Source organism: Pipra filicauda, unplaced genomic scaffold (genome assembly GCF_003945595.2).
Source record: "Pipra filicauda isolate LSUMZ 115617 unplaced genomic scaffold, ASM394559v2 scaffold19_size4547281_pilon, whole genome shotgun sequence".
Lineage (NCBI taxonomy): Eukaryota > Metazoa > Chordata > Aves > Passeriformes > Pipridae > Pipra > Pipra filicauda.
Window position 1 is genome coordinate 1,714,725 of NW_024104309.1, and position 23,776 is coordinate 1,738,500.

The 23,776-nt window shown below is 38.2% G+C and overlaps 1 protein-coding gene across 1 annotated transcript in view; it reads right to left on the reverse strand.

Moving 5' to 3' along the window:
* Nucleotides 1-23,776, reverse strand: part of USP24 (ubiquitin specific peptidase 24) — a 62,827-nt gene that overhangs the window by 4,750 nt on the left and 34,301 nt on the right. Inside the window, exons 31-63 of the mRNA XM_027748672.2 lie at nucleotides 21,729-21,826; nucleotides 20,857-20,952; nucleotides 20,473-20,701; nucleotides 19,490-19,649; nucleotides 19,062-19,217; nucleotides 18,445-18,515; nucleotides 17,505-17,665; nucleotides 17,087-17,148; nucleotides 16,552-16,743; nucleotides 16,204-16,321; nucleotides 14,745-14,889; nucleotides 13,898-14,017; nucleotides 13,545-13,670; nucleotides 13,234-13,332; nucleotides 12,939-13,021; nucleotides 12,569-12,710; nucleotides 12,043-12,162; nucleotides 11,428-11,648; nucleotides 10,864-10,988; nucleotides 10,097-10,238; nucleotides 9,600-9,750; nucleotides 8,240-8,335; nucleotides 7,484-7,587; nucleotides 6,956-7,069; nucleotides 6,140-6,236; nucleotides 5,477-5,593; nucleotides 4,790-4,882; nucleotides 4,374-4,476; nucleotides 3,382-3,503; nucleotides 2,784-2,897; nucleotides 2,452-2,517; nucleotides 2,114-2,180; nucleotides 92-170 (exon numbers count right to left, since the gene is read on the reverse strand). Coding sequence (XP_027604473.2) covers nucleotides 92-170; nucleotides 2,114-2,180; nucleotides 2,452-2,517; nucleotides 2,784-2,897; nucleotides 3,382-3,503; nucleotides 4,374-4,476; nucleotides 4,790-4,882; nucleotides 5,477-5,593; nucleotides 6,140-6,236; nucleotides 6,956-7,069; nucleotides 7,484-7,587; nucleotides 8,240-8,335; nucleotides 9,600-9,750; nucleotides 10,097-10,238; nucleotides 10,864-10,988; nucleotides 11,428-11,648; nucleotides 12,043-12,162; nucleotides 12,569-12,710; nucleotides 12,939-13,021; nucleotides 13,234-13,332; nucleotides 13,545-13,670; nucleotides 13,898-14,017; nucleotides 14,745-14,889; nucleotides 16,204-16,321; nucleotides 16,552-16,743; nucleotides 17,087-17,148; nucleotides 17,505-17,665; nucleotides 18,445-18,515; nucleotides 19,062-19,217; nucleotides 19,490-19,649; nucleotides 20,473-20,701; nucleotides 20,857-20,952; nucleotides 21,729-21,826 — 3,989 coding nt within the window. The remainder of the gene's footprint in view (nucleotides 1-91; nucleotides 171-2,113; nucleotides 2,181-2,451; nucleotides 2,518-2,783; nucleotides 2,898-3,381; nucleotides 3,504-4,373; nucleotides 4,477-4,789; nucleotides 4,883-5,476; nucleotides 5,594-6,139; nucleotides 6,237-6,955; nucleotides 7,070-7,483; nucleotides 7,588-8,239; nucleotides 8,336-9,599; nucleotides 9,751-10,096; nucleotides 10,239-10,863; nucleotides 10,989-11,427; nucleotides 11,649-12,042; nucleotides 12,163-12,568; nucleotides 12,711-12,938; nucleotides 13,022-13,233; nucleotides 13,333-13,544; nucleotides 13,671-13,897; nucleotides 14,018-14,744; nucleotides 14,890-16,203; nucleotides 16,322-16,551; nucleotides 16,744-17,086; nucleotides 17,149-17,504; nucleotides 17,666-18,444; nucleotides 18,516-19,061; nucleotides 19,218-19,489; nucleotides 19,650-20,472; nucleotides 20,702-20,856; nucleotides 20,953-21,728; nucleotides 21,827-23,776) is intronic.

The window sequence follows — 23,776 nt, forward strand, 5'->3', positions numbered from 1 at the left end:
AAAGCTGACCAAAAATAGAGTAGTAGGCTAATTAGTCACAGGGGGGCCTAAGGCAGGGATGAGGTTAAGCTCTCAAACCTGAATTACTCACTTCTGAGCCAAAGTAACAAGGAACTTGACACACTGGTAGCAACGACTGCTGTCCACATGGTTGCTGTGGTGCATCAAGGCTGGGGGAAAGAAACACATGGATTAAAAACCACAATTCAGCTTTCTGTGTACCAGCCAGTCTGAAAACATAACAAAGATGAAGTTTAAATTTTAAGTTGGGTGGTAGAAGTTGTTTCCACAGATGTTAGCATGAGTATTTGTATTAAACACACTGCTGTACTGCTGGCAGTTTTCAGTACTTCCACAACTCTATTGGATTAAAAATAGAATTACTGCATTTTCACTTTGATCTTTCAAATGCAGTACCTGAATTTTAAACAGTCCTAATGTAGTTATTCTTCCCTGTAATCCATTTTATGTTAGATAATCACTATGGTTACATTTGTCTGAAGGAAAAAAATTGTTTAAAACCCCTATAAATGAACCACATCACGAGTTTCCACCTGGATCAAAATTTGCAAAGCTAGAGGAATGTTTAAAGCTTCTTCCCACAAACAAGCATAGCAGAACTCAACAGCCATGAAACTGTTCCATGGGAGACTCGGGCAAAACCTGAGGCCATTCCTACCAGGAAGTTTTCTATACTGTGAATTCCCACATCTTCTAACAAAATTCTTTGACTGAGAAGCACAAAGATTTCCACAGAGCTGCCACAATCAGATTTGCTACTCAGAAGTTGCTCTGTCCATAGTAGTCAGCAAAGAACACAGTATTGAAACCTCCAAAGCTGGCAAAAATTGCTAAGGAACTGCAAATTGCCAGTTTTAATACTGTTGAAGCAGAGCAGATGATTAAAATTACAGAACTGCTGTACTGCAAATTATGCACAAACATCCTATTAAGGACCACTAAAAACTTTTATTTGCTGATTTCCTCTCCTGGACTAAAAGTAGTCAATGTGAGGGTTGGTATTCACTGTTGTGAGGAAATTCTGAGGTAAAACTACAACTTTCACTCCCAAAACTCAGAGAAGTTCCTGAAACATAAAAATCCAACGGAATATTTACACCTCATCTCTGTAGAGGAAAAAAGGTCATGTATTGCCCAAGTTACAGGATAGCATTGGTCCAATTGGGACCAATTTATGCAGAAATCAAAACAAACACTTAGCTATTCTCTTACACTGCTGCATATTTTCTTCTATCAGTCATACATGGAAACTACTAAACAGAAGAGCACTGAAGAGAGAAATAAAGAACAAAGCTAAATATTCCTTCTCACTGAAACTGAATCCAAAATAACTGAAGGTGAAAGCCACAATCTGAAGCGGCTCCTCATCCAAACAGCTATGAAAGAGCTGCTCAAGCTGCACTAACCCATCAGAGGTGCTCTCTGAGCACTGTGTGGTTATTCTGCATTTCCCTTGCACACAAAACCTCTTCTCCTGATGCACGTGAAATAAGCTCTTATCACTTTTGGGACTTTTTGTGTTGCTTTTGAATGTTTTAGTAACTTCACTTCAGCAAAATTTCTGTATCAAATGGAGAGACAACACTTTGTATGAGCAGCAACAAATGTGAGCCACCTGTCACACCATGAGGCTATGCTGCAGTTATTAGTACAAGCATCGTTCTGTGCTGAACCAGTTTCTTTTTATGGTAATTAGGATGCTGACAAAACAAAAAGATTGGCAATTTCTTGAGATATGTAGGAAATAAAAACTAATTTTTAAGGTTACAGGATTCATACAGCTCCTCTGTTATGGTAATCAAAGGTACTTCCCCCCCTCCATTATGTATACACCCTGATCTGCTTCTTATTTAAATAAGTTAGCTCTCTTTCTCAGTTCAATTCCTTTCCAGTTTGCTGTCACTATAATATTCTATTGCTTATTTTAGGTTTTCTTAGGGCATTTTTTGTGGTGGTGGCTAAATCAAATGTGCTGAATTGCTTTCCCTAAGAAGTAAAAGTTTTGGAGGATTAGAAACCAGGAGACGATACGAGCCATCACCAGCATCAGGGTCAGTAGGAAACAGGAGTGTTCACCCACTGGCTTACTTGCCTATTAATCCATTTTCAGTTTCAAAGGCAAATTTGATGCGCTCTACTTGTAATGGGTCTTCAATAACCTGTTAGGAAAGGAAAATATCAATTTAATAAGGTGCATTTGATACCTGTATTTATTCTGTGGAATGGTTTTAACCACCTCAACATGAAAACCAAGTAAGACTTATTTCATGTATCACTGGATTATCAAGACAGCAATTAAAAAAATAATAAAAACACCAAACTGAAGGATTAAAAGACATGTGGATGTGGAAATTCCCAATGCAGTTCTGACGTTTTTCATTACGTATCAACACAAAATCTACCTTGCACAAGTCTTTACCCTTCACCTACCAGTATCTCATGGAGTAACTGGAATATGTTTTTCAGTTCATGAGGTGGAGCAGTTTCCAGTTGAGTCTGCACGTAAGAAACAAAGTTACTTAGATAGTAAAATATGTTGATGACCCAAAGAATTACAAGATACCTTTACAGATTTTTGACACTTTGTTGATTTAAACAGTAAAAGCCTACAAATAACCCCAAAGCCACCAACACCCCTTAAAACCTGATAAACTGCACTTATTGCTCTGCGGAGCCTACTGCCCTTATAACCCACAGACACAGGATGCCTAAAGCCTAGAAGCAACACTTATGCAGAAGGCTTATCCTGGTTATCTCCCTACCTTGATGAAGTGTAGCACAGTAAAGGAAAAGTGCTCGTTGCAAAAGCAGCAGTACACCACCATCTCAATGAGAACGGACAGTGATCCCGTCAGCTCTCGCAGCGCGTACATCACCTAAGGGAAATGAAAACCATTTCAGACACAGATGTACAATTGTTTTTAAGAAAATCAGTTTGTAAGAGAATGTTAAGACTTTTCCAGGAAGGATGCAGCTTTTTCTCCCAGCACCTGCATGGCCCAGGAGTCTGAATAGCACTCCTTCAGTTCCTGCTGACCACCTTCAAGGGGCTGGTCAAGCATGATCCATTCAGTCAGAGCAACTCAAGTCATCACCTCCATTTGACATGATAATGGGCTGCACAGGTACTTGCAAATAGTGCATAAACTCTCAATACAGACCCCTAAGTTTAGGGATATGTTAGAATAAGAAGAGGTCAAGAAACCAAAGGTGCTTTCTCTTCTAGATTCAAAATAATAACCACATACACCCCAGCTGGCTGATTTTTAATGTTTAGTGTTTTCCATGCACAGACGCATCAAAGAAATCACCATCAGACCAGCTACTAGGCTCAAGCAGGGCAGAATTTAGAACAGATACCTCCATTAGGTAGGGTTTTCCCTCAGACAGGAATAACAAGGCTTCTACTTCTTCATGGAGCGGCAAAAGCGGCCCTGAAGCGGTGATGCTTAGAGGCAGACGCTGCTTAAAGAGACCAGGAGCTATAACAGCAAATACAAAAACAATCCACTAATAGATTAGTTTGTTCTAACACATCTTGAAGACACTGCTGCTCATCTGGCACCATGTAATCCCTAATCTCAACACTCATCTCAGCTAGTTTATAGCTTGTACGTTACCACTCCAAGTAACAATCTCTTGCATGCTGAAGTGTCATTTGCTTTAGTGATAACAGGCAAAAGAACTGCAGGAAGGTCAAAGCAAAACATTCATAGAGAACTATCAGTACTTTGAGCTTTACTTTTACTCTTAATCACTGTTGCACATTCAATATTTTCAGAATGTTTATAATTCTCCTGTTACTTTCTGATTTTTGACTGCTTTTGACCCTAGACAGAAATTAAGTTATTCTTTTAAAAAGATAACTTCCAATTCCTCCTTCAGGAAACTGAAGATTTTCACTTACTCCTTCATTATCTTTGTTTGGATATTTCTGCCTCTTGTAAGAAATAACTAGGAAAGGTTTAATTGTGTGTTATTCAGTAGCTCAGTCTAAATACTCCCCTTCAGATTAGCAAAAGGCATCACAAATCTAAGCAAAATACAGCCTGCTAGGCTGTGAGTCTGTTCAGCCAGCAACACAGCTTGATTCGCTCACATGAGGAAAGACTTTTTAGGCATACAGGGGAGGGAAGAAGGCACAATAAATATCAAGATTTCTGCACCCCACATACCCTCTGACTGCCTGTAATACTCTCAATACATTTACAGCAAAATAAAAAGTAATCAAATGTATGCTAACCACTACTGCCTAAAATTCAAAGGTTTTGTATTTTTCTCACTGATATTAAGTTACTCCCAGTCAAAGTAACTGAAATGCAAAGTCACAAAGACAAAAACATAATTCTTACCAACATTTCTTTGTGAGGAGACATCAGAGTGCAAAACAAGTAGTGCTACAGTGTTGTGAAGATATCCAAACTCACGTGCCTGTGCTGAACTCCACCTGCGATTCTGCTTGAGCCAAAGAGAGATTGAATTAACTTTGGTTGATTTAACTTTGTTAAACCAAAACAAAGCCTTATAGTGCCCCACCATGGTCTAATACTCTGGAGTGGGTAAAAACTTTTATATTATCAAAAACATGAGGCTCATTTCTTCCAGAACAGCTATTTCCATGCTAACCACACATAGGTAGACTAAGACTTGCATGACGCTTATAGAATAATCCAAGGATTAGTCTATCTGACCACATGAAAAGTATTTATTAATAATTTGAGCATCATAAACATGGGGATGGACAAAGTACAGCACAAGACAACTTTACCTGATTACTCTGCCGGTTGGGGCCAAGAAGGAAGTTGATCATGTGCCTCAGAGCAGAGTGCCTGAGAAGAAGACTGCTAGCCCTTATTCCCTGCTGTTTAGACAACAAAAACAAGTTACCTTCCTCTGCAGGTAAAGGATTAGTGCTCAGAGGAACAAAAGTAAAATGCACTAGGCTAAAGCCTGCATTTTCCACTCTAAAAACCCCATAATATCTCAATAAGGTAAACCACCAAAGAGCTGTCTCATTATACAGAGAACATATATATACCAGACCACAATCAGCAAATGCAAAATACATGTCCTACCAATAAAAAAAAAAAGAGGGAACAGAGAGAAACCATATTGTGGTGAGCAGTACATTCTAGAAATCCTGGATGCTAGATTTTTTTTTAGTGTATATATATATATATATTTAAGAACAGCCCCAAACAATCCTTCAAAACAGAACCCCAAATTTCAGACATTGGAAATTACATTTTCCATTGGTATACTTTGCTGGTATATTTTTCTGTGATTTTATCCTAATCCACTATTCAAAGCCATTTACTTAGAAAGAATACCATAATAAAAGTTCTGAGAGAGTTTCACTGTGCTGCTAAACCTTCTATGAATAAGGATCACTAGCTGTTTTACTATTGTCCTTTAAAATTCAAATAAGCATAAAAAACCCCAATAAGTTTCTTACCTTCTGTACGAAGTTATTGAATAGCAAAAAGTACTGAGCACAGTTTTTACAGTTTTCAGGTACATCTTTATCCAGTAGAGCAAGTAGCACCTCCAATAATTGATGTAGAGTTTTTAACTGTGAAGAAAAAAAATATTAACTTGAATGTAAAGAGCTGTCTACTGCTTAAAAATAAAGTGTTCTACATATCAGACTTTCTAACAGAAAATTAAACCTTTAACAATAACCATACTCGTATCTCTGGAACAAGATAATTCAGTTACTACTGCTATAGCTTCTGACTGAGTGAGGAAGGAGAATCAGTTAAAAATTAAGCTGAGATCAGAATCAGAGAAAGAAAATAGATGTTAAGAAAAGACTAACTCCAAGCTATTAAAAGAATATGTGACAGCAGTTCAAAAGACAAGCTGAAATCAGAGACAATTGTTTATAAGTAATACTTCGAACTTAAAATTTTGAAAGTTACAGCACTATGTCACCTCCTTGGGTAGGAACAGATGAGCATTAACTTACTCCAGAAAATGAAGAGCCACAAGCACGACCAAGACAAAAGGCTTTCACCTTGTCACTCACAACTCAAACAGCTCTGTCTGCAAACACAGCAAGAGCCAGCAGGCAGAGATAACCAAGAGGATTGCTGGGGATGAGGTGACACTCACTAACCTTCTCCTGATAAAGCAAGGCACTGTCGAGAGTTTTTTCAAGGATAGTGGCTACAGCAACTCGCACCTCTCTGACGCTGCATTCCAGGAGGAAAGTCCTGGAAGATAAAAGGTGAAGCTGCAAAGAGAACTGGAATCAACGCGTACACATGGTTGCTATGCTTAAGTGTGATATTTATTATTTATCATTTTAACAGTCCAGACACTCCTGTGGATAATCTTTAACTTATTTTTCTGCATGTCACTAGTAAGGTCTATAATATCACTTGATATTTATTCATTCAAGTAACAAAAAAATCTCTAAAAGCTCTCACGGGATCCTGTTTTTCAATGCAACTTCAAAGATAATATTTTCTTTACACTGACTCATCTCTCTAAGTGTGTCAGATCTCCAAAAATTTGTCTTAGGTATTTTCAAAACACCTATTAGCTCATCGTTAGCTTGGCAAGAAAAATTCTTTTCAATTCATCTGTGATCTTAGGTATTTAACTTACCCCAAACACTTTCACCATGTTCTCCTTTCCCACTACTTGCAGGACTGACTAGGCAAACAAACACATTCCAAGGCGTTCCTTGAAGAATTAAACACCTGCATCCTCCACCACATACATCGCGTCATTTTATTAGATTTTCAGAATTACTCAGAAAGCCTCACAATCAGAGAAAATACTAGAAATAACCCCCTAGAGTGTCTGTTTAAAGAATGTGCATAGTCGACTCTTTGGGAATACATCAGAATAGGCCAGATCACATTATCAGGAAGCTTTTTCCATACATGAGACACAAAACATCCAAGACAGAACTACCAGTACTTACTTTACAAGCTCCCGGCCCTCTGGCCCGACGAAATATTCAACTAACCACTGACAAGCATCAATGCTTTTGGAGAGCAGTGCATCTATGGTGGCAATCCATTCTTCTGTATCAGCCCTTTAACAAAACAGGGACAACTGTCGGTAACCAAAGAGAAAAAAAAGACCTCAAAAGACAAAAAACACCTCCAAAACCTAAACCATGTTTCTTGTTTGCCAAATAGAAAGAATTTTTACTTGAACATACATTAGATGGCTTAAGACAAAACCACTTGGAGAAGTATTTTAGAACAAACTTGCTGGTTTTTAAACCCATTAAAGCCTTTCTATGACCAACACACTACCACTGAAATAATGGGCAGCAAACTGTCAAAAACATGACCTTCTCCCAGATTTCTTTGTGATGGAATTCCAGTGCAAAGCAGGAATGTACTGCTGCTCCCGTGAACCTGCAGCATGTCAAGGTGCTGTAGGTATGACAGGCATAAAAGCCTCAGACTATGTTGTTACAGGACCCAGAACAAGGTCTTACCTGAGTTTCTTCTTTGTTCGGAGATACGTTTGGAAGAGGAATTGGACTGCCAGCTGTAAGCTCACCTTTGCCATGCACGGATAATAAGGGTGCTTTACCTTAGTCTGAAAGAAACATCAGATTTACTCCAGAGCAGAAACATGCCTGTAGTACATATGCTGTCTCTAAACACATCAAGATGTTCTATTCAAGTTATTGACTTCATTTGGAAAAAATAAACCAAAGCATTTTTCTGTGCTAAATCAGTTTTCAGTGCTGACTATTTTAGTTAACAAATATGCTAAAGCAGGAACAAACTTGCTGTAAGGCCGAATAAATCTGTGGATTTTATACATTTAATAAATGCTGTTTGCTTACTACTCCATTTAGAATAACTCAATTAGGAAATTGTATTTTTAATTAAAGTCTATCAACTATGAGTTGATTAACACCAACTTTTGGATCTTTCATATGGAGAGAAATTTTTGTCCTTCTAGAGCTCAGTTTGCATCATTATAAAAGGTATGTTTTATTAAATCAATTTTACTATGGCAAAATGATGTTTCTCTGACTACTAGAACAGGAGGCTGGAGTTGCTTTGAGATAGATGTTATCATCAGTGTGAAAAATTACTGGAAACAAAGAATTGCTCCAATGGAAAAGCCAAATCATGTCAACCCTTCTCTTCCAGTTTTCCTGGTTGTGACCCAAATATCTTCAGTGGCCCTTTTGACCACCATACTCCAAATACTCTAAGATTAAAATGTAGGTACTTACAGCATTCAGGGAAGCCAATGACAGAACAAAACTGAAGTAGTCACTACTGTATACATCTCTGTTCTTCATAAATTTCAAGTTTTCATCTCTCACCATCTATATAAGTAAAAGAAGGCAAAAAGAATTTAAAATGCTGTTAAAATACACTTCTCTAACTACAATTGTATCTTTTGTGTAAATATGTGGTGTTTAGAAACCAGTGTCAAACTTGATTCTGTTTCCTTCTGAATTACTACTTCAGCAGAGGGAAAAATACAGACAGGAGACTTCGAAGATTTGTATAAAACCAGTGATTGTCTTTCAAGGATATTACAAAACAACATATGAGGGACTTAATTATTTGGCCATTAAGGGAAGAGAAAAAGGAATAAGTTGCAGCTAAGTTCTTATTTTTTGCTTTGTTTTAATAAAAAAGCCAAGAGAACATTCACTCAAACCTGAAAGGCTTGCTAAGCAAATTGAGATGCACAGAACAAGAAGCCCTGGTGTAATTACAAGCTGCAGCCACGATGGGGTATTTAAATGCCAAGACCTTTTTTCAAATGAGATTTTGCTGAAAGACTCTCCATACATTTGAGCCAAATTCTGTTCATTGTAATAGTACAACCCTGGATACAAGAATGTCAAAAGTGACTATTAATACCCTGACACAGCCCACGTGGAGGCCAGATAGAGCCTGCAGTTTATTCTCCCTGTGTGTGTGATGTAGGCTCTCTTGCACATGGGCAGATCAGCAAGATGGTGTGTTTAGAGGCTGGGCCAGAGTTGCAGGTTTGCAGACTAAGACCATCCCCAGATTCTACCACTCTCTCACTGCTCTACCAATGCCATTGCACCTCTGTTTTCAGTCCTGACTTGCAAGGTTGCCTTCAACATCTGTGTTTTCCCTTTTGAGAACATATTCAGTATTACATAAGCCAACAGACAAGAACAGAATTGAAGCTGGTTTTGGTTTCTTTCATTTCTGCATTCTTGTGAACTCAAGAACTTTAGGATGACTGTAATTTGCCATCATCTCCATTACTCCTCAAGTGTACTTCAAATGAAGCATCTTCTCTGTTCTTGTCTTTCCCCGCTTGCATCCTGACTGCTGCCATATCTCATGTTTGATTAAATTTGCCTGCAGTTTTTTCAAAGCAATGAATGATGGGTCAATTTCGTGAGAAGGGATAGCAAAACTTACAATAGCTTGTTAGTAACTTTATTTCAGAATCCAGAATTATCTTCTATCTTTCAAGAATTATTTGCTTTTTTTTCAAGAAGGGAATTCAAGGTGACCTTCAAAGTTACTGTGTTCCTCTCACTATGTGCTAAAATTTCACACGAGTCGGATTTTGTTGCCACTTTCAGGGTGCTCTACCTGATATATCCGCACAGGCATTTTCTCTACAAAAAGTCCCTTTTTTTCTCCTTTTCGAACCAGCTTAGTCAAGATGGAGAGACGGTCACTGTTGGGCCTGTGGGGTCGAGGTGATGACTGGGGAGAAATTTCTGGCGACGATGGAGCAGATCTGAAATACATACAAGCTCAAGGTGAATAATGAAATCCTACAACAAATCTACAGCTTAGGTTTAAAATACCAGTGCAGCCAGAATGATCTTAAAGCAAATCTGATGACAGTCTAAATATTTCTCGAGGCTGTCAGTTGGCTTGAACTTCTTACTGCAATAGTGACAGCAGTATGGAAATCATAAATGTAATAAACGACTGTTCATTAAGCAGCTTGAAAACCAATTTCAAACAACAGAGGGGTCAGTATGTTCCTTTCTTGAACAGGAACTATTGATTTCTTAGTTATGGAGAAAGATCTAGGTATCAATGTAAGAGAAACCTTTACAGATACAAGAGGAACTTACAAGGAGAGGTCCTCGGCTTCCTGACGCACGACACTCACTCGACTTTTCTTTGGTAGGACAGGAGAGTTCTGATCAGACACTCTCTGGTAAAACAGCATGTAGGCATTCCAGTAGCGCCTACGCACATCGGGGTAGGGGTTGGCTGGGGGGAGAAAGGGCATTTGATGAAGGCCCTCGAAGGCTTAGTACCTTTTCCATTCCTACATGGAAGTGAAACTGGGTGTGCAAGTAATAGACACTGTGGCAGCATAAAGTCATTTGTCAGATCCAAACATCAGTCTGTTAGTGAATCACGAGAACCTGATTTCTAAAATATTTCTGCATAAGGCATATATATTTTAAAGGTATAACTATCTGAATTAAGAAACAAGTGGATATTGGAAATGTATTTGGAATAAATTCCTTAAGGCATTGAAAAGTTTAACAATATGATGCTATACCAATTCTACGCATTTTCACTAGCCTTAAATAAGGGCTGTTCAGTAGTTGGAGTTTTTTAAGAACTATTTTAACAAGATGCCATTTTGCTTTTGAATATCCATTATTAATTCTACAAAGTGCTGAACAACAGTGAATGTGATTCAATTCATATTAGGCCATATACAAACTTATGTCTTTCAGTAAAGGGAAGACTTTAGGGAAAAACTGTTTCAGAAGGATTATTAGACCAAGTAACTCAAAGTAAATATAACAGACTGAGCTTTACTGCTACTGAGAATCAGTATGAAGTATGAAGCTACTGTAAATCAACCTGTACTTCTGCTTACATTGATCATAGACTTTAGGTCTATACTCTCCACCAAAACATTCATATTCCAAGGTTTCATCAGTCAAATCAAATTCTTCGACAACGGTGTCATTAAATTTGTACCACTTTCCTTTTCCACATCCTCTGTGATCAAAACAGAACAGAAACACAACAGAAACAAAGTTACTTCTTAGTAAAAAAAAATGAACCACCGTGAATACCCTAGAAATGCCAAGGCTGACCTCACATCTGTTTTGACAGGAAGTAGAAAGCTTAGTGCAACCTCAGTCAAAGTTACATTTAAAAAAAAATTAAGCTTGATTAAAACTATGAGAAGCACATCACCTGCAACTATGTGTCAAAGGAAGCCCTCAAACTGCAAACAAGGTACCTAAGAATTGCTGAGAATTTTGTATCATGATGTCTCATTTTGTTGTGTTATTGTCTCAACACTCACAATGTTGAGTGTTAAGAAAGAGAAAAGGGCTTCCAATGCAGATCCTAATGGCTTACTACACCCTCCCAAAAGCAGCAGTCTTCAAACAGCTCTCAAACCTCCCACATAAATTTTCCTGCCCATTACCTCCTGTCCTTTATGAAGGAGTAGTAGTGCCCTGCATGTGCCTGGCCACTGTGAACAATCACACCAACGAGCTCATAGTTTTCTGTTGGGGCAACTTTCTTCCTTGGGGAGCCTCCACCTCCTTGGTCTGTGTTTCTACCATTGTCCCCCACTTCCGAGGACGAGTCCTGGCGAGCCATCCCTGACACAGTGTAAGGTTCCATGTTCAGCATCCAGGGAAACTGTTTGAAGAGATTTTTCAGATCAACCAAGATGTTATATTGCATACATGTGTAATTTTATGAGAACTCTATTAATACTTCCCACACTGGGAACACCAAAGGAAAACATGGAACTTCAACTTCTTATGCTTATTACACAGAAGTTAAATAATAAAAAGACTTTAAGGACTTTTTTGGTCTTGCTTTCTGAAAAGAATTTTCCTGAGAATGTGGCAGACAAGAAAAGCTCTAAGGAAAAGTACTTGTTTTCTGTAGCATGATCATATTGTAAGTGTACCACATACTCAAAATCCCAGTATCGAAATATGGGGAAAAGAAGGAAAATGAATGGGAAGAGTGAGATTCCACTACACAAAGCAGTTGGGGAGGTCACCATACAGAAAAGTTTTCTTACCCTGATTTGTTCATCATATTTAATAGAACGACCACTCTCCCAGTCAAAGCCAAATCTCATCAGGTGAATCACCAACAGGTTTGGTAAGACCTTAATGCAGGTGCGCTTCACTGTAGTTCTCTTAAAAAGAAACAAGAATATCACCTCTATCTATACATCTCAGGCATTCTACAGCATCCTTCTATAGATGCACAATGTACAATACAGCCACGGGAGGCAGAGTGTTGATACAATGACTATAATGCATCTACATATGTTAATTTATACAATATTTATATAGAATTTATAGAATATTTAATATTTACAGAATATTTATATTTATAGAATATTTTACTATTCTGGCATCCCTCTAATGTTCAGTCTACAACACCAGTTACCACATAAATTCATAGATTGAACCTTTTGATTATGTCTTCAATGAAGCAAGAGTAAGCAGAATCTAAGCGTGGCTTGCATGACCATGTAATGCTTAAGAAAATACCAAACTACAGCTGAATCTTCTTTCACGTATATTAAGAATCGATACCTTTTCTTTGCACTTTTCACAGTAGTAAGCATTGCTTCCTTCCAAAACTTCTCCTCTAACAAACTGATCCAGTGATATTTCCAGGCTTTGACATGAAGTCACACCAAGGTTGAGAGCCATGAAGGCTTCCTCGCGCTCATACCTAAATTCAAGAAGAAAAACAGTCAAGGCATTGACAGAGTAGAACCTACCCAACCTGCAGTAACAAGACATATGCTTAGGAAAGAATACTGCATTTGCTCCACAGCTATCAGAGCTGCGATGCTCACAAGGGCATATGTCCACCTTTTCTAGTGCTATTTTGACCTATATATTTTAGTAGCTATGGGAGCACATAACTTGGTAACTAATGCACCAAATTTAACATTACCTGTGAGGACAGTCCTTGCAGATCTTCTGATCAGAGAAGATTCCTTGAAAAGTATTCTTAAATATTTGGTCTCTTCCTATTTTCTGTTGGAGATGTAAAGTTAGACATCAGTTGGATATACTGCAGGGTGGAAGACCAAGAAATCAACAGGAATTTTAAACTTCTGAATACTATGCAGATTATAAAATAAGCCAAATGGCTCTCTGCCTTCTCCTCTAAAGAACAAAGAAGAAAGAGAAAAAAAGGTACCAAGGAGATGCATATAAACCAGGTAAGAAAGTGCTAAGGTTTTTACCTTGAGGTACTCATCCATTTGATCTATAAGACTGGTGAAGAACTCATAAGCATCCTGCTGCTCTCTAACATAAAGTTCCTTATTCCACATCTTGAAAATCTACCATGAAATATAAACACATAAAAAAGGTGGTTGTTCCCTACATTTAAAAAGTGATTTTTTAAAAGAAATCTGTTATTTTTACATGTTTTGACTTTTTGAAGTAGGACTTACTTTATCTCTAGAAAGTCTGCAATGAGAAAAGCCTGAATAAATGATTACTTTTTAAGATGAAAAGCTATTTATTCAAAAAAAAAAAAAAGATGTAATACCTTCCAAAAGTTCTCAGGTACATAATACTGTAGCTTGCTTTCCATCAAATGACCAAAAAGAGATTGAACTTGATAAAACACATTGTCATCAGGATTGTCTGTATCATCATCAATGGAAAGCAAGGCCTGGAAGAAAACAAATAACCTTATTAAATTATTTCTTGGTAAAATTATTACTGTAAGTTGACATGACACACAACACTACAACTTATAATTTATTGTGTATATATATTTATATGTACACAGTTGATTTTTATTTTAACAATTAATATACAAATGGTGCTAAGATGAACTTGAAGTTCTAATGAGAGTAATTCTAAAAAGAGGACTTTACTGGATGTTGGACCAATTACCTCTGGGAGACCAGGCTGCATATACAGCTGCTGGAAGACAGCATTCATGTAACAAGTAGCACCACCATTCTTCAGTCCCACAAATCCTGAAATGGAGCGACTATCCACTGGTGGAAGATACTAGAATGATAAATGTATTTTTTTGTCCCAGTAAGTTATAAAAATCATGAAACTCCAACAACATACAATAGCTTTTATAATCACTTTTATATCACAGAATCACAGAACAGCTTGAGTTGGAAGGGACCTTAAACACCATCTGGTTCTAACCCCCTGCCACGGGCAGAGACGCCTTCCACTAGACCCGGTTGTTCCAGGCCCCATGCAACCTGGTCTTGGACACTTCCAGGGATGCAGCATCCACAACTTCTCTGGACAACTTGTGCCAGTGCCTCACCACCCTCCCAGGGAAGAATTTCTTCCTAATATCTAACCTAAGCCTGCTCTCCTTCAGTTTAAAACCCCTCCCTCTTGTATATGAGCTGTTAAGAACAATCGAATGGAAAACCTGGAATATAAATTCTGAAAGATTGCAAGAGTGCTATATTTGGTCATTTAAATATTTAACACATTGCACAAACCTGTGGAAAATGGTCTAAAATGAAATAATCAATAAACAAATTTTGTGATATTCAGGAAATACTTCTTTCTTATTCAGATAATAACAGACAAAGACACACTGGAGTATTTGCTTCTGAGGAAGATCAAATGGTCTGCATTTACTCTTATCTGCTTACTGTCATTTAAAATTGAAGACCATGGAAATTTTATGAATGGAGCAGTAAAGTAAATCATGCACAGTACTTCAAACCATGCTAATACAAATAAAAAAGGGCTTCTTGCTTACATCAAACTCCTTGGTAAGTGCAGGATCACACTGGTGGTGCATAGAAAGCAGCTCTTTTGTAATAAGCTGGAGGTTGGAGGGTGAGCTATCAGCCAGCATTACCAGTACCTCATAAGCAGCCAATCTGCTGTCTGCTGTACTGCACCTGGAAAGAAAACCACCTCTGAGATCTATTTGGTAGATGACTCAATTATTTCTAATTCCAGAAAGCCATATTACTCAGAACAAGTGACAATTAATGTTCAAAAGGAACACTTTAAATAATAAAACACTCCTGAGGGACCACAGAGTGCTATTTTTTTCTTTCTTGGGGAAGGCAAATGGGGAAGAATCGAATCAGAATAGTGGCTATAGGAACACTCCTTTAAACAAGTATCCTTTACTGACACAGATACACTTGTTAACATTCAGTAACAAAGCAAAAAAGTGCCCTAAGAGAAAGACACAGAATTGGTGGCATGTCTGACACAGACAGATACTCTCTATCATGTAACACTGATGGAGACATAATGACTTATTTGCAGGGAAAGAAGCTTTGAAAGAGCTAAACCAGATAACTCCCTTGCTACAAGAGATGACCGTAAGACCCAAGCTGAGCTAGACCAGTACAAAACACTTCCATTGAGCTCTTTTCAGTGGATCACTGAACACAGCAGCCTTTTCTTCGAAAGGCCAAAGAAAAGGTTTTATTTAGTTAAAGCAAACAAAAGAGCATGCTTGAGATGAACTGCAATGGAGCAAAGCTGGAGCAAAACACTAAGCTATATCAAGTTCCATTCAGTTCAGGGGTTGCTAAATGCTCCACTGGAACCTTCTTTTGGGTGAGGCAGTGAGGATATGCCTGATCCAACTATAACACCAACTACTCAGTGTGACGTAAGCAAACCATCTGCAGCAGCTCAAAACTCCACAGGAGCTAATTTACCCACCCCTTCAGATACTGCATGGCCACAACAGAAGGAGCTGTGTTAGGAAGGAGAAATCCCACTCTTTTTTCCAGTTGATATATTCTGTTATCAGCTATCTCAGGTGAAAGGAGACTTGCTTGGTGTTAGCTTTTTTACAAATTAGTAGAGAGAAGGGAAAAAGAAAATAGTGGAACTTCTGAGATTCATATTTACGAGGGGTTTAGGATGTTAATTTCCTGTTCGTGCTCCAATTTAGCCAACTTCCCAAGTGATGATGACTAAAGGAATACTCTCTGGACTCATGAAATCAGCACTCAGTTGTGCTTGCAGTTGATCATTGAACTAACAAAGCACAGACTTTGAAATTACAGAAAAGAAAAAATTTTGGGTCACACAAAAACTTACAAAGGTCCTATTTGGATATTTATGTAGGAAATACAGAGAATTGCTCCAACTTTAGTATAAAATCCTACTATCTGTATCCTCAGTGTGGTATTTGCATTCATGAGATCTAGGACAAAACCCAATATAAAAAAAAAATAAATTTTTACTTTGGATGGAAGTCTTGCTGACTGATTGCAGCGCTGCCTGCTGGGGAATGGCTATTCAGAATAATTCTGGATGCTCGGAAGAGAAAATCATCCAACAATGGCTTAATCAAAGATGAACCTGTAACATAGCAATCCACATCTACTGTTAAAACACTTACCAACAAAAACATAACCAAATATTTTATCAAATGTCAAAAGTACTACCAAAATTACTCCTTATAGTTCTGTATCACTTGTGGTGATGTATTATAATGTCTTCACATGTACTGTCTACTGATCAAGTCATCTGTCAGTGCTATGCAGAATTCACATCAGTCTAGTAAATTTAGAGTAAATAGGAATACTTACCAACCATTTCCTTCTCTGCCCCACAAAGTGAAAGGAGAGTCTTGATGAGCCTCAGGTGTCCTGCTAAGAGGATGTTATCAGCTTCACTGGTCTCACACTCGGCTGTGCGGTTGGGTTCAAAATTGTCTAGCCAGGTGATCTCATCTTCTAACATGGCAGCTGGGCTTATCTTTAGCTGTTCCATTTCTGATGCTGCAAGAGAAGAAGAAAACCCAAAAACATTAGCAACTCTGGAAACGTAGAATATAAATACAAAGAATTTCAAACAGTTTGGTACTGGTCTAGTTTCGCCCCCAGGGCGTACAAAGTAAACCTTCCACCAAGGAACTTGGTTCACTTTCCAAAAGGAGTGAGCTACTGCTGCAACCCGACGTCAAGAACAGACCACGCCAGGCATTAACACGGGACCACTGGCAGGTTGCACCAAGTCCACGGAGTAGCAACCCCTCTGTGAAGGCAATTCTACATCCAGCCTACAGAAGGAAGGTAGGCTTGGAAGCCACAATCAGAATGACAGATGTCTGTACATACGTACATGTCAGGTCATCCAGTAACTGACACCTCAGGTCAAAATATTCTGTACACTGGGACAAAAGTCTGAAAAAGGTACAAATAGAAAAAAGGATTAATTTAAAATCATAAACTTTTCTCTAAGCAGTGGCCTTTAAGGCTTGTGTGCTCTGTCCATCTAAACCAAAATAGCTACTTCTGAATGTTATGAATAACATTTAATCTCGATTTCTTCCCTCAACTCACAACAATTTTAGTTAGTTATCAGACAACAATAAAACACCAACATGTCTTAACTTCTCAGTTACTTCTCTAGAAATTGCAGGGATGTCTACTTTCAACACTTGCGAAGTCCTAATCCCTTGTGCCTCAGAGCTTCCACAGAGTTACTTGTTTCAAAATGTGATAGTTTTGCTTCCTCAAAAAACACACATCTGACTTACCTCTGGTTGATTCCTCTCATGATGCTGGTTGGTGACCAAAGAGGCAGCTGGGCTCCAAGAACAACATTTAGGAGAAACTGGTTTGGTTTTTGCACATCTGGGTGAGCTGATGTGTCTGTCTGACTAAGGGTGTACAACTGGTCACAGGCAACACGACGAATCTGAAACAGTGTCATTGTCAAACAAAAAATTACACTTCTGTTTTGTTAGAAATCTAACAGGAAAAAAATAGACATTGAAAATGTTGTGTAAACCACACTACCAGTTCTGCACCCACTAGCTAGGGTTTCTCCGTTTATAGGGATTTGGCAATCCATGTTCGTCTCTGAGTAAAAAGCTCTCATGCTTTATTAAACACAAATTATAACTTCAGATAAGGAGGAAAGATGCAATGACTTTCACGTGAAATAGATGACATATAATGAAATGAAGTAAGCATGGAAATCTCTAGATTTTAAAATAACCAGAATAATCTTAAACCAGAAAGAATGAATTTTAGGAGGGCTCTAACACTTGGAATAATTTTTCAAAAGCTCAGAAGAGTTCATTAAATCATACCCAAATCTTTTGAGATTAAAGTTACTTGAAACTTTCCCTAAGGTACTAGTTCTACAGAACTTGTCTCACCAAAAGGAGAATATTTTCTTTACACTATCCACACCATAGTCCTGTGCACCTCATGAATGGAACAAGCTTAAAGAACGTAATACCTTGCATTTTCTATCATATCAACATGCCTAAAGAATGTAAAACAATGCATTTTTTATCAACACAGCACTAGATACTGCAATTAGTAACAATTATACAAAGGTGATTCATTCAAACACATAACTGTGGGAATGTTTGTAATGAACATTTTTATGTTCAGACTATATGAAATTATGAGAGTACACACATTTCAGAAGTAACATGTAAAAAGTTTTCAGAGAAAGACTCTCACCTCAGCACTTGGTGATCCAAGAAGTATATCAATGATGAAATCAGCAACACAAGGCAAGTTGTAAAAAGATCCTAGAAGAGAAGAGTACCAGGTTGTCTTATTAAAAGTAATATTTTAAAATATTTTATCAGCTACAATCTTGCATTAAAATACCATAGGACCCAGAGGACATCCTCCCACCAACATTGAAAAGCAGTAATGGCTATTTGCATATTTCCCCATCTCCTTCCCTCACCACTGACTGCCACCACTATATAACAGCGTTTTCCTCCACCACCAGTGTTTACACTTCCTGTACACGAAGACTCAAGTACTAGACACTATCTATGCAAACAGCAGCACTTATAGAATTATATACTTCAAAGCCAGTGCAAATGTTTATATACTGGCAGGCAGTCAGCCTTCCGAAAACATTTCACTAAGGCACAGCACAACATGCCTTGTTTCAAAAAATCCCTGTACTTTTTAATGAAATGTTGCATTTTTAACTTGAGCTGTCTCAGCTAACAAACCTACAGATTTCTAATTTTTTTTTTTGCTTGACTTTTACTTGCCCAAAAGCCTTCCCCCACCTGACCTATATTCCAAACAGCAAATAATCCAATTCTGTTTCATACCTAGCTGCTGACTGCGTAGCTGAAGGCAGGTTACCAAGAGAGACAAGGCCTCTCCAGCAATCAGAGCATCTTTGGTGGACACAGACTGCTGCCTCACACAGATCCCAGCGTGCAGTGCAGTTGGCTCCCCTTCGCTTCCTGAACTGCAGTTACTTCCTGCATTAAGAAATGAACAAGTGCATTTTTTCAGATGTTTTCAGCTTTTGGTCAGTTCTCTGCAATCTAAAAACCTTCTCCAAATGCAACATGAATGTACAACATTTTGATCAGACTTGTATAATTCAGTGATACAATATCTTGAGTTGGAAGGGACCCAAGAGAATCATCAAATGACCATCCAATGAATTCGGTTTCAAGCTTCCAGTGTGTTCAATTAAGATTAAACCAAATGCTTCCTTTAGATTGGTTTAGAGACACAGTTAACCTACCTGAGCTGCTAAGTCTGTTTCGAATCCCAGCAGGAAACAGAGTGTTGCTCTCTTTTATTGGCTGACTGCTTCCCACGAGGTCGAGGCGTCCTGCAGCAGCAGCCCAAGAGAGGCGCATGAAGCAAGCCACTGTGGAAGTGAAATCATTCACCTCCATAGTCTGAAACAACGAGAAACAGCAGTTACTTCTGTGATATTCAACAGCCTTTGTTAACCACAGGGATAAGAGGAATGTATCTTCTGGATTATGTCAAGTTGACATTTGAATTTGTTTTCCTCTGTCTTCTCTACGCAGGCTCAAGGATACTTTTTATTCCCAAGGAGTGATTAGAATTGCTCCTTCCCATTTAGGAAGCACTGCCCAAGAACCTAACACAGCACACTCGTCATGTTAACTGTGAAGTTTCTTTCAACTGGACTCAACTTTTTACTGGGCTTTCAAGTAACATTTTCTTAAGGTATTGAACATAAAAATTTCCTTTTTACCCAGGGTACCATCAAGTCATTTTAATTTTTAGTGAGCTATTTAAAACAAAAAACTTATCCAATCCTTTTTAATTCAAAGCATCATGGACTAGGAACCACAAGTTCAAGCAGGAACTTTGTCCTGCTTGACAAACAAAAAACTTATCCAATCCTTTTTAATTCAAAGCATCATGGACTAGGAACCACAAGTTCAAGCAGGAACTTTGTCCTGCTTGACAGGGATAAGATCTTGGACTTAAGCGTTACTGAAAATAAACAAGTAAGATTTCTGTGTAGAACTATTTCTGGTAAGCACTTTTCAGATACTGCTTCCCTTTTACTGCCAAAATAATTTATGAGAATATGTTAAAATACAGATCAAGACCGAAAGAGAGACTGATGGTCAAGATTTTCAGAGATTTTTAAATGGAGCCTGGGCAAGAACCTGTAGAAAAGGCAGGAGTTACACAGCTGTCACTGGAGACAACACCACTACATCACCACAAACACTTCCTTACTTGTATGGCAACTCTTGCTGCTGGTATGATTTCTTCTACCCTAATGGAGGATCTATCAGACACGGAGAGCTGTCGGTAGGATGACTTCTCAGGTGTTCCACAGATGGACATCTGCCTACTTGCTTGTCGGCTGACATTACGGAAGGGGCGTGAGGACAATGCTTCTACCCCATCCTTAATGAAATCCTCATCCAGTAAGGTAGGCATTGTCTGACCAACCAGCAAGAACCTACATTCAAAGAGCAAAAACCTCAGGCTTATTTTTGAATGCTCACAGCAAGTGAATGAAACAGAACTCAAAGTACCAATTAATCTTAAATATTACATGCTGCATGCTAAAAGCCAAGAAAGCAGCACTTTCTCTAATGAAAGGCAATTACATACCTAGCAAGTTGCAGACAGATGGAATAGACTCCTTGTCTTGTTTCATAGTCTACCTCTGAGGGGATGGAATCTCTCTGCATCACATTCACCACCAAACTTAAAAACAAATCAATAAGACAGAGTCCATTTGCAAATGTTTTACATTAGGAGAGAGCTGCAATTAATTTATCTCTGTCCTTCCCTCCACCCATTCAGTCAGCTGAGTAGCAGCTCAAACTGACAAACTGGTATCTTTGGATGACCAACATCTTAATTTTCTCCTCCTGTATCTAGAGATGAAAGCTTTCTGCTCCTGCTGGAAAATGCTTCAGGATCTATGGGGCAGAGGAGAGTCGTGGGTAGAATTACTAAGAGTAACGTACACTCGACAACTCTCACACAATAAGTAGTGTCAGGTCTTCCAAACCACTCACACTGTGCCTCATCTCTTATCTGAAGGGTATGAATTTTGGAGACTGTAATTCCAAATTTAATTTGGTTCCCACTGCATGTTCTCTGTTCTGACTGCTTAAAATGTCCACTGGTATCTACACAGGACAGTGTAATGTACATGCCTGCAAATTTGAACTGAAACACTTAAATGTCACTAAACTATCCAAATATCAACAACTACTGGTGAAGCTGCACTTCACAAGCTTATTTGTGCCTATCTTGATTTTGAGGTTTAACATGTATTCTGTGACATTACTATAATAGCTACAGCAGCTTTTCAGACACTGGATAATGAAAAAGAAACAGCCTTGGGTGGATTTTTTTCTCTGAAAAAGCAGTTGATAGGTGTATTAGTGTGCTACAGTGTGGAAATCAGAAACCACACAGAATTGCTAACTAAGTGAAGCATTATAAATTGAGTGAAGGTTTTGAAATCTAACCTCAAACCTCCTGCTCTGAGGAAGTTTTCACAGAAAGACTTGGCGCAGTTTCTTGCCATTTCATCATCTGCAGTTGGCATCAGCTTGGAGCTCAGAACCTACAATAAATGAATAAATAAGCACATGTACACCACCACCACTCCTAGTGTTCTCATGTGCTGAAGGTTAAAAGTATTACAGAAAAAAATCCAGCACAAATGAAGCAATTAACAATACACTTACATGAAGCTGCAGTCAGTAAGGAGAAATCATTAAAATATTCAGGATAACTATGGTCATTATAGATATTTATTCTATATCAAAGAGCATTTTGTTCTCATTACAGTTTATTGTTAGGGGAAAGGACAAAGTACATACTCTAGCACATGGAATATTCTTTTCTGGTTCACTTGGTGCTCCTTAAAAGCCTAAATTCTTCCTGTTTCTAGGATTTCAATTGACAGTATCCCATAAACACCCTACAGATGGCTTACTTATTGATTCATGCCTTTTAAAACATAATTGTATTGCTATTATTCAGGTGGCTCTTTTGTAAAAGATGGCTCAGGTAATTCAAGAGGCCTTATGAACAAAACCTCCTGTTTTAAATCAGCACTAAACTTCATAGTGCAATGATGCTCAGAAGCGTAGCCATAAAGGAAGTTTGTGGTCTCAGGAGGTTTGTGGGTCAGATCTCATGTGCATTTATAATCAATTTCACTTCATTTTACATAAAGAAAAAAACAAAAAAACCTCAAAACTCCCCAAACCCCCTAGCTCCTCCCAAAAATCCCAGACACTCCCCAGAAGTTATTTACTTTCTTTAAAAGACTCTTTGACATGTACAGTCAACAGTGCTGCACGTGGGCAAACAAAACACATCTTTTCCAGGTTCACAGGTCAGAAACACAGTTTAAGAGTTCCAGCCATGAAATCTTATCACAACATTCCATGATATAACCCTGAACATCTGCAATATTCAATTTTCATCTCTTTCATTCTGCAAATTTCCTGTGCACATTTTTTCAGAAAGTAGTTCAGACTGGCTCCCATATTTTCAACAGATCACCAGCTGAGAGGGTAAAAAAGCACATTATCCTTCTCTTGACAGAAAGCCATCTTCCAATTGGCTTGACTGGACTTGAGGAACAAGTCCACTCATATAATCTACACATCTAATTCAATTTACTGCTTCTCATCCCTTGCCAGAAAAGCAAGTAATTTATTACTTGCTTTTATTATTTTCTCTGGCTCAGAAGCAGCAGATAACTGTGTCTTCATACTGCAATATAATCTGCCAGTTCAACCAGACACCCTTGATGTGATATGTTAAACCATTTGCTTTGAGTTGTAGAACTTGTCAACATATTTCAAAGACATAATCAAATATCTTTCATTCCAGCTGTACAGAAAAGGGGGAATTCTAACACAGGGGTGTGATGACAGTGTAGGAAGATGAAGAGCTAATATTAGACTGTGGAAACCTAAAGGAAAGCAACTACAAGGAAATTCCTAAAGTAATCTTGGCACACCCTGGGAAGGGAAGACAATAATTTTGTCTACTGTTTTGGAAGCAGTTGGCAATTGATCCTCCAACCTCAAGTTGCTCAAACCAGATTTGTAATGGGCCCTTATAAACAGTGGGACCTGTGAGTAGAACTAGAGACTGTCCAGCTCTTAGCATGCAGAATATGGTGTCTTAACAATGACAACAGCTAAACTCCTACCCTCTTTAAAATCCACAAACTAAACATTTGGAGAGAGGTTTTTACTGGGTCCAATCCAGCTTTTTGGTTAAAGAATTTAGGAAAATGCTTAGGGGTAATAAAGTTGCATGTATTCCACTCACTCTACATACACAGCTAAAACAGGCCAGAGGCTTCTCAGTAAAAGCCCTGAGCATTTGGATAGTGATATTTCTTCCCAGTAAAAATACTCCTCCTTAGCTTCTCCTTAGAATATGGCAGACTTCTACAGCACTGAAATTAGCATAATTTTTCTTACAAATTGAATCAAGCAAAACCAGTAAAACCAATCAAACTTAAAAATTAACAGGAGTTGTTGTTTCA